Source organism: Phaenicophaeus curvirostris, unplaced genomic scaffold, assembly GCF_032191515.1.
Source record: "Phaenicophaeus curvirostris isolate KB17595 unplaced genomic scaffold, BPBGC_Pcur_1.0 scaffold_667, whole genome shotgun sequence".
NCBI lineage: Eukaryota > Metazoa > Chordata > Aves > Cuculiformes > Cuculidae > Phaenicophaeus > Phaenicophaeus curvirostris.
Window position 1 is genome coordinate 6,876 of NW_027207181.1, and position 11,610 is coordinate 18,485.

The 11,610-nt window shown below is 58.1% G+C and overlaps 1 protein-coding gene across 1 annotated transcript; it reads left to right on the forward strand.

The window, feature by feature from the left end:
* Nucleotides 1–466: 466 nt before the first annotated feature.
* On the forward strand, nucleotides 467–10,819 carry LOC138735279 (gamma-aminobutyric acid type B receptor subunit 1-like; the record flags this gene model as incomplete). Its single annotated transcript, XM_069883183.1, has 3 exons — nucleotides 467–554; nucleotides 4,534–4,737; nucleotides 10,618–10,819. Coding segments are annotated over exons 1-3 (494 nt in total), but the record flags the coding sequence as incomplete, so codon positions are not given.
* Between the last annotated feature and the right edge of the window lie 791 nt (nucleotides 10,820–11,610).

Genomic DNA, 11,610 nt, shown 5'->3' on the forward strand with positions numbered 1-11,610 from the left:
GTGTGCAAAGGGGGGTGTGATGAGCACTGTGAGCATGCAAAGGGGGGTTTAACGAGCCCTGTGAGCGTGCAACGGGTGTGTGGGGTGAGCTGTGAGTGTGCAAGGGGTGTGTTATGAGTATGGTGAGCATGCAAGGGGGGGTGTGATGAGCACTGTGAGTGTGCAAAGGGGGTTAACAAGCACTGTGAGCGTGGAAGGGCGGGTGTGATGAGCACTGTGAGCGTGCAAAGGGGGTTAATGACCCCTGTGAGCGTGCAAGGGTGTGTGTGATGAGCACTGTGAGTGTGCAAAGCAGGTTAACAAGCACTGTGAGTGTGCAAAGGGGTGTGTAATGAGCACTGTGAGCGTGCAAGGGGGGTTAACGAGCCCTGTGAGCGTGCAAAGGGGGTTAACGAGCGCTGTGAGCATGCAAGGGGGGGCTGGGCGGTGTGAGCGTGCGAGAGCTCACGCGCGTGTGCCCCCAGGGATGGCGCCGCCACCGCTGCTGCTGCTGCTGCTGCTGCTGCTGAGCCCCCGCCCCGCCCCCGCCGGCCTCCACGCCAACGCCACCGAAGGTACCGCACACGCGTGTGCCACGCGCCGCACGGCTGGGGGGACGGGGAGGGGCTGAGCACACGCGTGTGGGGCTCCCCGGGAAACGCGTGTTGCCTCCAGAACGTGTGTGTGTGTCCCAGAGCACGCAGCCAGCCCAACACGTGTGCCCCAGGACACGCGTAACCACTCCAGGACACGCGTGTGCCCCCCAGAGCACGCGGCCACCCCAACACGTGTGCCCCAGGACACGTGTGTGCCCCAGGACACGTGTAACCACTCCAGGACACGCGTGTGCCCTCCAGAGCACGCAGCCAGCCCAACACGTGTGCCCCAGGACACGCGTAACCACTCCAGGACACGCGTGTGCCCTCCAGAGCACGCGGCCACCCCAACACGTGTGCCCCAGGACACGTGTGTGCCCCAGGACACGTGTAACCACTCCAGGACACGCGTGTGCCCTCCAGAGCACGCGGCCACCCCAACACGTGTGCCCCAGGACACGCGTAACCACTCCAGGACACGCATGTGCCCTCCAGGACACGCATGTCCACCCCAGTGCATGGTCCACCCCGGAACACGCGTGTGTCCATCCCAGAGCGTGTGTGTCCATCCCAGAGCACGCGGCCACCCCAACACGTGTGCCCCAGGACACGCGTGTGCCCTCCACAAGACGTGTCCACCCCAGAACACGCGTGTCCACCCCAGAACACACATGTCCACCCCAGAACAGGCGTGTCCACCCCAGAACACGTGTGTCCACCCCAGAACATGCGTGTCCACCCCAGAACACGTGTGTCCACCCCAGAACATGCGTGTCCACCCCAGAACACGTGTGTCCACCCCAGAACACGCGTGTCCACCCCAGAACATGCGTGTCCACCCCAGAACATGCGTGTGTCCACCCCAGAACACGCGTGTCCACCCCAGAACACGTGTGTCCACCCCAGAACACGTGTGTCCACCCCAGAACATGCGTGTCCACCCCAGAACATGCGTGTGTCCACCCCAGAACACACGTGTCCACCCCAGAACATGCGTGTGTCCACCCCAGAACACGTGTGTCCACCCCAGAACACGTGTGTCCACCCCAGAACAGGCGTGTCCACCCCAGAACACGCGTGTCCACCCCAGAACAGGCGTGTCCACCCCAGAACATGCGTGTCCACCCCAGAACACGCGTGTCCACCCCAGAACATGCGTGTGTCCACCCCAGAACACGCGTGTCCACCCCAGAACATGCGTGTGTCCACCCCAGAACACACGTGTCCACCCCAGAACACGTGTGTCCACCCCAGAACACGTGTGTCCACCCCAGAACAGGCGTGTCCACCCCAGAACACGCGTGTCCACCCCAGAACAGGCGTGTCCACCCCAGAACATGCGTGTCCACCCCAGAACACGCGTGTCCACCCCAGAACATGCGTGTGTCCACCCCAGAACAGGCGTGTCCACCCCAGAACACGCGTGTCCACCCCAGAACAGGCGTGTCCACCCCAGAACATGCGTGTCCACCCCAGAACACGCGTGTCCACCCCAGAACATGCGTGTGTCCACCCCAGAACACACGTGTCCACCCCAGAACACACGTGTCCACCCCAGAACACGTGTGTCCACCCCAGAACACGTGTGTCCACCCCAGAACACGTGTGTCCACCCCAGAACAGGCGTGTCCACCCCAGAACAGGCGTGTCCACCCCAGAACACGCGTGTCCACCCCAGAACATGCGTGTCCACCCCAGAACATGCGTGTGTCCACCCCAGAACATGCGTGTCCACCCCAGAACATGCGTGTGTCCACCCCAGAACACACGTGTCCACCCCAGAACATGCGTGTGTCCACCCCAGAACATGCGTGTCCACCCCAGAACATGCGTGTCCACCCCAGAACACGCGTGTCCAGCCCAGCACACGCGTGTGCCCTCCAGCACATGTGGCCACCAGGACCCGCTTGCGCCCCAGGACACGCCCCCACCCCCAGCACACGCGTGTCCTCCAGCTGACGTGGCCACCAGGCCGTGCACCCAGCCCAGCACACGCGTGTCCCCCCGCAGATGTGTCCCCCAAGCCCTCTGGCCACCAGGCCTCGTGTCCCCTGAGCCCCGTGGCCACCAGGCCCCGTGTCCCTCATCCCCGTGGCCACCAGGCCCCACACCCCTAAAGGTCCATGGCCACCAGCCCTGAGCCCCATGGCCACCAGGCCCTTTGCCCTCATCCCCGTGGTCCCCAGGCCCCGTTCCTCATGGCCACCAGGCTCCAAGCCCCATAGCCACCAGCCCCGATCGCTGTGGCCACCATGCCCTGAGCCCCATGGCCACCAGGCCCCATGACCCTCATCCCTGTGGCCACAAGGTCCCAATCCCCATGGCCACCAGGCCTCGTGTCCCTCATCCCTGTGGCCACCAGGCCCTTTGCCCCCATCCCCATGGTCACCAGGCCCTGTTCCTCATGACCACCAGGCTCCGAGCCCTGTAGCCACCAGCCCCGATCGCCGTGGCCACCATGCCCCAATCTCCATGGCCACCAGGCCCTGTGCCCCCCATCCCTGTGGCCACCAGGCCCTGACCCCCCCTCAGCCCCATGGCCACCATACCCTGAGTCCTGTGGCCACCAGGCCCCATTGCCCCCCATCCCCGTGGCCACCATGCCCTGAGCCCCATGGCCACCAGGCCCTTTGCCCCCATCCCCCTGGCCACCAGGCCCTGTGTCCCTCATCCCCGTGGCCACCAGGCCCTGATCCCCATGGCCACCAGGCCCCGCACCCCTAAAGCTCCATGGCCACCAGCCCCCATCCCCGTGGCCACCATGCCCTGAGCCCCATGGCCACCAGCTCCCATCCCCATGGCCCCCAGGCCCTGTTCCTCATGGCCACCAGGCTCTGAGCCCCGTAGCCACCAGCCCCGATCCCCATGGCCACCAGGCCCTCAGCCCCATGGCCACCAGGCCCCATGCCCCCATCCCCATGGCCACCAGGCCCTATTCCTCATGGCCACCAGGCTCCGAGCCCCGTAGCCACCAGCCCCCATCCCCATGGCCACCAGGCCCCATTCCTCATGGCCACCAGGCTCCGAGCCCTGTAGCCACCAGCCCCAATCGCCATGGCCACCAGGCCCTGATCCCCATGGCCACCAGGCCCTGTGACCCTCATCCCTGTGGTCACCATGCCCCCATCCCCATGGCCATCAGGCCCCACACCCCTAAAGCTCCATGGCCACCAGCCCCTCATCCCCGTGGCCACCATGCCCTGAGCCCCATGGCCACCAGGCCCTGTGTCCCTCATCCCCGTGGCCACCAGGCCCTGATCCCCATGGCCATCAGGCCCCACACCCCTAAAGCTCCGTGGCCACCAGCCCCTCATCCCTGTGGCCACCAGCCCCCATCCCCGTGGCCACCATGCCCTGAGCCCCATGGCCACCAGCCCCCATCCCCGTGGCCACCATGCCCTGAGCCCCATGGCCACCAGCTCCCATCCCCATGGCCCCCAGGCCCTGTTCCTCATGGCCACCAGGCTCCGAGCCCCGTAGCCACCAGCCCTGATCGCCATGGCCACCATGCCCTGAGCCCCATGACCACCAGGCCCTTTGCCCCCATCCCCATGGCCACCAGGCCCCGTTCCTCATGGCCACCAGGCTTCAAGCCCCGTAGCCACCAGCCCCGATCACTGTGGCCACCATGCCCTGAGCCCCGTGGTCACCAGGCCCCATGCCCCACATCCTCGTGGCCCCCCTGCCCTCATCCCCATGGCCACCAGGCCCCACACCCCTAAAGCTCCATGGCCACCAGCCCCCATCCCCGTGGCCACCATGCCCTGAGCCCCATGGCCACCACCTCCCATCCCCATGGTCCCCAGGCCCCGTTCCTCATGGCCACCAGGCTCCGAGCCCCGTAGCCGCCATGCCCCGAGCCCCATGGCCGCCGTGCCCCGAGCCCCGTAGCCCCCACCGCGATGCCGTGGTGGCTGCGCGGTGCCCCGCGGTGGCCGGTGACGGGCTGGTGGCGCAGGTTGCCCGCCGCTGGTGCCGCCGCGGGACGGGGGCATCCGGTACCGGGGGCTGACGCCCGAGGCCGTGCGCGGCGCCCGCCTGCTGCCCTTCGACTACGAGGTGGAGGTGGTCTGCCGGCCCCAGCGCGAGCTCACCGGCCCCAAGGTGCGCAAGTGCCAGCGCGACGGCTCCTGGACCAGCGGCCACCAGCCCAGCCGCTGCCGTGAGTCCCGCCCCGCGCCCCCCGCTGCAGCCAGAACCTCTGTCTCCATCCCCATCGTCGCCCCAGACCCAGCAGCAGCTCCGGCTGCATCATCATCTCCATCCCCGTCTTCATCCCCATCATCTTCATCATCATCTCCATCCCCGTCTTCATCCCCATCATCTTCATCATCATCTCCATCCCCGTCTTCATCCCCTTCATCTTCATCATCATCTCCATCCCCGTCTTCATCCCCATCATCTCCGTCTTCACCATCATCTCCATCCCTGTCTTCATCCCCTTCATCTTCATCATCATCTCCATCCCCGTTTTCATCCCCATCATCTCCGTCTTCATCATCATCTCCATCCCCATCTTCATCCCCATCATCTCCATCTTCACCATCATCTCCGTCCCCATCTTCATCCCCATCATCTCCGTCTTCATCATCATCTCCATCCCTGTCTTCATCCCCATCATCTCCATCTTTATCATCATCTCCATCCCCATCTTCATCACCATCATCTCCATCTTCATCCCCATCTTCATCTCCATCTTCATTCCCATCAGCATCTCCATCTTCATCCCCATCATCTCCATCTTCATCATCATCTCCATCCCCGTCTTCATCCCCATCATCTCCATCTTCATCCCCATCTTCATCCCCATCGTCATCTCCGTCTTCATTCCCATCAGCATCTCCATCTTCATCCCCATCATCTCCATCTTCATCCTCATCTTCATTCCCATCTTCATCCCCATCATCCCCATTGTTATCCCCATCATCCCCATCTTCATCCCCATCATCTCCATCTTCATCCCCAACTTCATCCCCATCATCTCCATCTTCATCCTCATCTTCATTCCCATCTTCATCCCCATCATCCCCATTGTCATCCCCATCATCCCCATCTTCATCCCCATCATCTCCATCTTCATCCCCAACTTCATCCCCATCATCTCCATCTTCATCCTCATCTTCATCCCCATCTTCATCCCCATCTTCATCCCCATCATCCCCATCTTCATCTCCATCATCTCCATCTTCATCCTCATCATCTCCATCTTCATCCCCATCATCTCCATCTTCATCCCCGTCATCATCCCCATCGTCATCTCCATCTTCATTCCCATCAGCATCTCCATCTCCATCCCCATCAGCATCTCCATCCCATCCCCAGAACAAGCATCATCTCCATCTTCAGCCCCACCATCTCCATCTTCAGCCCCATCATCATCTCCATCCCCAGCAACATCTCCATCCCAGCCCCAGCATCACCTCCATCCCAGCCCCAGAACCAGCACCATCTCCATCTTCAGCCCAGAACCAGCAGCATCACCATCTTCATCCCATCCCCAGAACCATTGCCATCTCAATCTTCATCCCCATCATCATCTCCATCCCATCCCCAGAACAATCAGCATCTCCATCCCCATCTCCATCTCCATCCCCATCCCCATCCCATCTCTTCATCGTTACCATCCCCATCTCCAACTCCTTCTCCATTTCCATCTCCATCTCCAACTCCACCTCAACCTCCATCTCCACCTCCATCTCTGTTTCCAACTCCAACTCCATCTCGTGTTTCCATCTCCAACTCCATCCCCATCTCCATCTCCAACTCCATCTGTCTTGTGTTCCATCTCCAACTCCTTCTCCATTTCCATCTCCAACTCCACCTCAACCTCCATCTCCATCTCATGTTTCCATCTCCACCTCCATCTCATGTTTCCACCTCCAACTCCATCTCCATCTCGTGTTTCCATCTCCATCTCATGTTTCCATCTCCAACTCCATCTCCATCCCCATCTCCACCTCCATCTCCATCTCATGTTTCCAACTCCATCTCCGTCTTGTGTTTCCACCTCCATCTCCATCTCGTGTTTCCACCTCCATCTCCATCTCGTGTTTCCACCTCCATCTCCATCTCATGTTTCCATCTCCATCTCCATCTCGTGTTTCCATCTCCATCTCATGTTTCCATCTCCATCTGTCTCGTGTTTCCATCTCCAACTCCATCTCCGTCTCATGTTTCCATGTCCATCTCCACCTCTGTTTCCATCTCCAACTCCATTTCCACCTCATGTTTCCATCTCCAACTCCATCTCTGTCTTGTGTTTCCATCTCCAACTCCTTCTCCATTTCCATCTCCATCCCCATCTCCAACTCCTTCTCCATTTCCAACTCCACCTCAACCTCCATCTCGTGTTTCCATCTCCAACTCCATCTCCATCTCCAACTCCATCTCCATCTCGTGTTTCCATCTCCAACTCCTCCTCCATTTCCATCTCCATCCCCATCTCCAACTCCTCCTCCATTTCCATCTCCATCCCCATCTCCAACTCCTTCTCCATTTCCACCTCCAACTCCACCTCAACCTCCATCTCCATCTCGTGTTTCCATCTCCACTTCCATCTCCATCTCGTGTTTCCATCTCCATCTTGTGTTTCCATCTCCATTCCCATCTCCACCTCCATCTCATGTTTCCATCTCGTGTTTCCATCTCCATCTTGTGTTTCCATCTCCACCTCCTTCTCCATCTTGTGTTTCCATCTCCAACTCCTTCTCCATCTCCATCTCCACCTGCATCTCCATCTCATGTTTCCATCTCCAACTCCATCTCATGTTTCCATCTCCGACTCCATCTCTGTCTTATGTTTCCATCTCCAACTCCTTCTCCATTTCCATCTCCATCCCCATCTCCAACTCCTTCTCCATTTCCAACTCCACCTCAACCTCCATCTCGTGTTTCCATCTCCAACTCCATCTCCATCTCCAACTCCATCTCCATCTTGTGTTTCCATCTCCAACTCCATCTCTGTCTTGTGTTTCCATCTCCAACTCCTTCTCCATCCCCATCTCCATCTCCATCTCAACCTCCATCTCCATCTCCATCTCGTGTTTCCATCTCCAACCCCTTCTCCATTTCCATCTCCAACTCCTTCTCCATCCCCATCTCCATCTCCATCTCAACCTCCATCTCCATCTCCATCTCGTGTTTCCATCTCCAACCCCTTCTCCATTTCCATCTCCAACTCCTTCTCCATCCCCATCTCCAACTCCATCTCAACCTCCATCTCCACCTCCATCTCCGTTTCCAACTCCATCTCCGTCTCGTGTTTCCACCTCCATCTCCATCTCATGCTTCCATCTCCATCTCATGTTTCCATCTCCACCTCCACCTCCATCTCATGTTTCCAACTCCATCTCCACCTCATGTTTCCATCTCCATCTTGTGTTTCCATCTCCAGCTCCTTCTCCTTCTCCATCCCCATCTCCAACTCCTTCTCCATTTCCATCTCCAACTCCACCTCAACCTCCATCTCATGTTTCCATCTCCACTTCCATCTCCATCTCGTGTTTCCATCTCCATCTTGTGTTTCCATCTCCATTCCCATCTCCAACTCCTTCTCCATTTCCATTTCCATCTCCACCTCCATCTCCGTCTCGTGTTTCCATCTCCAACTCCTTCTCCATTTCCATTTCCATCTCCACCTCCATCTCCGTCTCGTGTTTCCATCTCCAACTCCTTCTCCATTTCCATCTCCACCTCCATCTCCATCTTGTGTTTCCATCTCCAACTCCATCTCCATCTCGTGTTTCCATCTCCATCTGTCTCGTGTTTCCATCTCCAACTCCATCTCCGTCTCATGTTTCCATGTCCATCTCCACCTCTGTTTCCATCTCCAACTCCATTTCCACCTCATGTTTCCATCTCCAACTCCATCTCTGTCTTGTGTTTCCATCTCCAACTCCTTCTCCATTTCCATCTCCATCCCCATCTCCAACTCCTTCTCCATTTCCAACTCCACCTCAACCTCCATCTCGTGTTTCCATCTCCAACTCCATCTCCATCTCCAACTCCATCTCCATCTCGTGTTTCCATCTCCAACTCCTCCTCCATTTCCATCTCCATCCCCATCTCCAACTCCTCCTCCATTTCCATCTCCATCCCCATCTCCAACTCCTTCTCCATTTCCACCTCCAACTCCACCTCAACCTCCATCTCCATCTCGTGTTTCCATCTCCACTTCCATCTCCATCTCGTGTTTCCATCTCCATCTTGTGTTTCCATCTCCATTCCCATCTCCACCTCCATCTCATGTTTCCATCTCGTGTTTCCATCTCCATCTTGTGTTTCCATCTCCACCTCCTTCTCCATCTTGTGTTTCCATCTCCAACTCCTTCTCCATCTCCATCTCCACCTGCATCTCCATCTCATGTTTCCATCTCCAACTCCATCTCATGTTTCCATCTCCGACTCCATCTCTGTCTTATGTTTCCATCTCCAACTCCTTCTCCATTTCCATCTCCATCCCCATCTCCAACTCCTTCTCCATTTCCAACTCCACCTCAACCTCCATCTCGTGTTTCCATCTCCAACTCCATCTCCATCTCCAACTCCATCTCCATCTTGTGTTTCCATCTCCAACTCCATCTCTGTCTTGTGTTTCCATCTCCAACTCCTTCTCCATCCCCATCTCCATCTCCATCTCAACCTCCATCTCCATCTCCATCTCGTGTTTCCATCTCCAACCCCTTCTCCATTTCCATCTCCAACTCCTTCTCCATCCCCATCTCCATCTCCATCTCAACCTCCATCTCCATCTCCATCTCGTGTTTCCATCTCCAACCCCTTCTCCATTTCCATCTCCAACTCCTTCTCCATCCCCATCTCCAACTCCATCTCAACCTCCATCTCCACCTCCATCTCCGTTTCCAACTCCATCTCCGTCTCGTGTTTCCACCTCCATCTCCATCTCATGCTTCCATCTCCATCTCATGTTTCCATCTCCACCTCCACCTCCATCTCATGTTTCCAACTCCATCTCCACCTCATGTTTCCATCTCCATCTTGTGTTTCCATCTCCAGCTCCTTCTCCTTCTCCATCCCCATCTCCAACTCCTTCTCCATTTCCATCTCCAACTCCACCTCAACCTCCATCTCATGTTTCCATCTCCACTTCCATCTCCATCTCGTGTTTCCATCTCCATCTTGTGTTTCCATCTCCATTCCCATCTCCAACTCCTTCTCCATTTCCATTTCCATCTCCACCTCCATCTCCGTCTCGTGTTTCCATCTCCAACTCCTTCTCCATTTCCATTTCCATCTCCACCTCCATCTCCGTCTCGTGTTTCCATCTCCAACTCCTTCTCCATTTCCATCTCCACCTCCATCTCCATCTCGTGTTTCCATCTCCAACTCCTTCTCCATTTCCATCTCCATCCCCATCTCCAACTCCTTCTCCATTTCCACCTCCATCTCCACCTCAACCTCCAGCTCCATCCCCATCTCCATCTCCATCCCATCTCTTCATTGTTACCATCCCCATCTCCAACTCCTTCTCCATTTCCACCTCCAACTCCACCTCAACCTCCATCTCCATCTCGTGTTTCCATCTCCACTTCCATCTCCATCTTGTGTTTCCATCTCGTGTTTCCATCTCCATCTTGTGTTTCCATCTCCAACTCCTTCTCCATCTCGTGTTTCCATCTCCAACTCCTTCTCCATCTCCACCTCCATCTCCATCTCATGTTTCCATCTCCAACTCCATCTCATGTTTCCATCTCCAACTCCATCTCATGTTTCCATCTCCAACTCCATCTCATGTTTCCATCTCCGACTCCATCTCTGTCTTGTGTTTCCATCTCCAACTCCTTCTCCATTTCCATCTCCATCCCCATCTCCAACTCCACCTCAACCTCCATCTCCACCTCATGTTTCCATCTCCAACTCCATCTCTGTCTTGTGTTTCCATCTCCAACTCCTTCTCCATTTCCATCTCCATCCCCATCTCCAACTCCACCTCAACCTCCATCTCCACCTCATGTTTCCATCTCCACCCCCACCCCCACCCCCAAGAGGTCCCCCCCAAGCTGACCCCCCGCCCCCCCCGCAGTGCGTCCGTGCCCGAAGCTGCAGCTGAGCCTGGAGAACGGGCGGGCGGTGGCCTGGGCCATGGAGCGGGTGCCGGTCGAGGGCACCTGGGCCGAGTTCTCCTGCGACCCCGGCTTCCGCCTGGTGGGCAGCGCCCGCAGCAACTGCACCAAACTGGGGCGCTGGAGCACCCCAAAACCCACCTGCGAGCGTGAGGGCGGGTGGTGGGACCCCGCGGGGACGTCCCTGGGGCTGGGGGGGGGCCTCGGGGTGGAGGATCCTTGGGGTTGGGGGCTCCAGGGTTGAGGGTGATGGGATTCCATGAAGGTCCTTGAGGCTGGGGGTCCTCGGGGTGGAGGATCCTTGGGGTTGGGGGCTCCAGGATCAAGGGTGATGGGATTCCATGAAGGTCCTTGAGGCTGGGGGTCCCAGGGTTGGAGGATCCTTGGGGTTGGGGTCTCCAGGGTTGAGGGTGGTGGGATTCCATGGAGGTCCTTGAGGCTGGGGGTCCCTGGGTTGTGGGGGTTCCATGGGGTCCACGGGGTGGAGGATCCTTAGGGTTGGGGTCTCCAGAGTAGGGGTGGTGGGATTCCATGAAGGTCCTTGGGGCTGGGGGTCCCTGGGTTGGGGACCCTTGGGTCAGTGGGATTCCATGGGGTCCATGGGGTGGTGGAATTCCATGGGACATCCTTGAGGTTGGGTTCTTCAGGATTGTGGGGTTCCTCAGGGTGGAGGATCCTTGGGGTTGGGGTCTCCAGGGTTGAGGGTGATGGGATTCCATGGAGGTCCTTGAGGCTGGGGGGTCCTGGGGGTGGAGGATCCTTGGGGTTGGGGTCTCCAGAGTAGGGGTGATGGGATTCCATGGAGGTCCTTGAGGCTGGGGGTCCCTGGGCTGGGGACCCTTGGGTTAGTGGGATTCCATGGGACATCCTTGAGGTTGGGTTCTTCAGGGTTGTGGGGTTCCTCAGGGTGGAGGATCCTTGGGGTTGGGGTCTCCAGGATCAAGGGTGGTAGG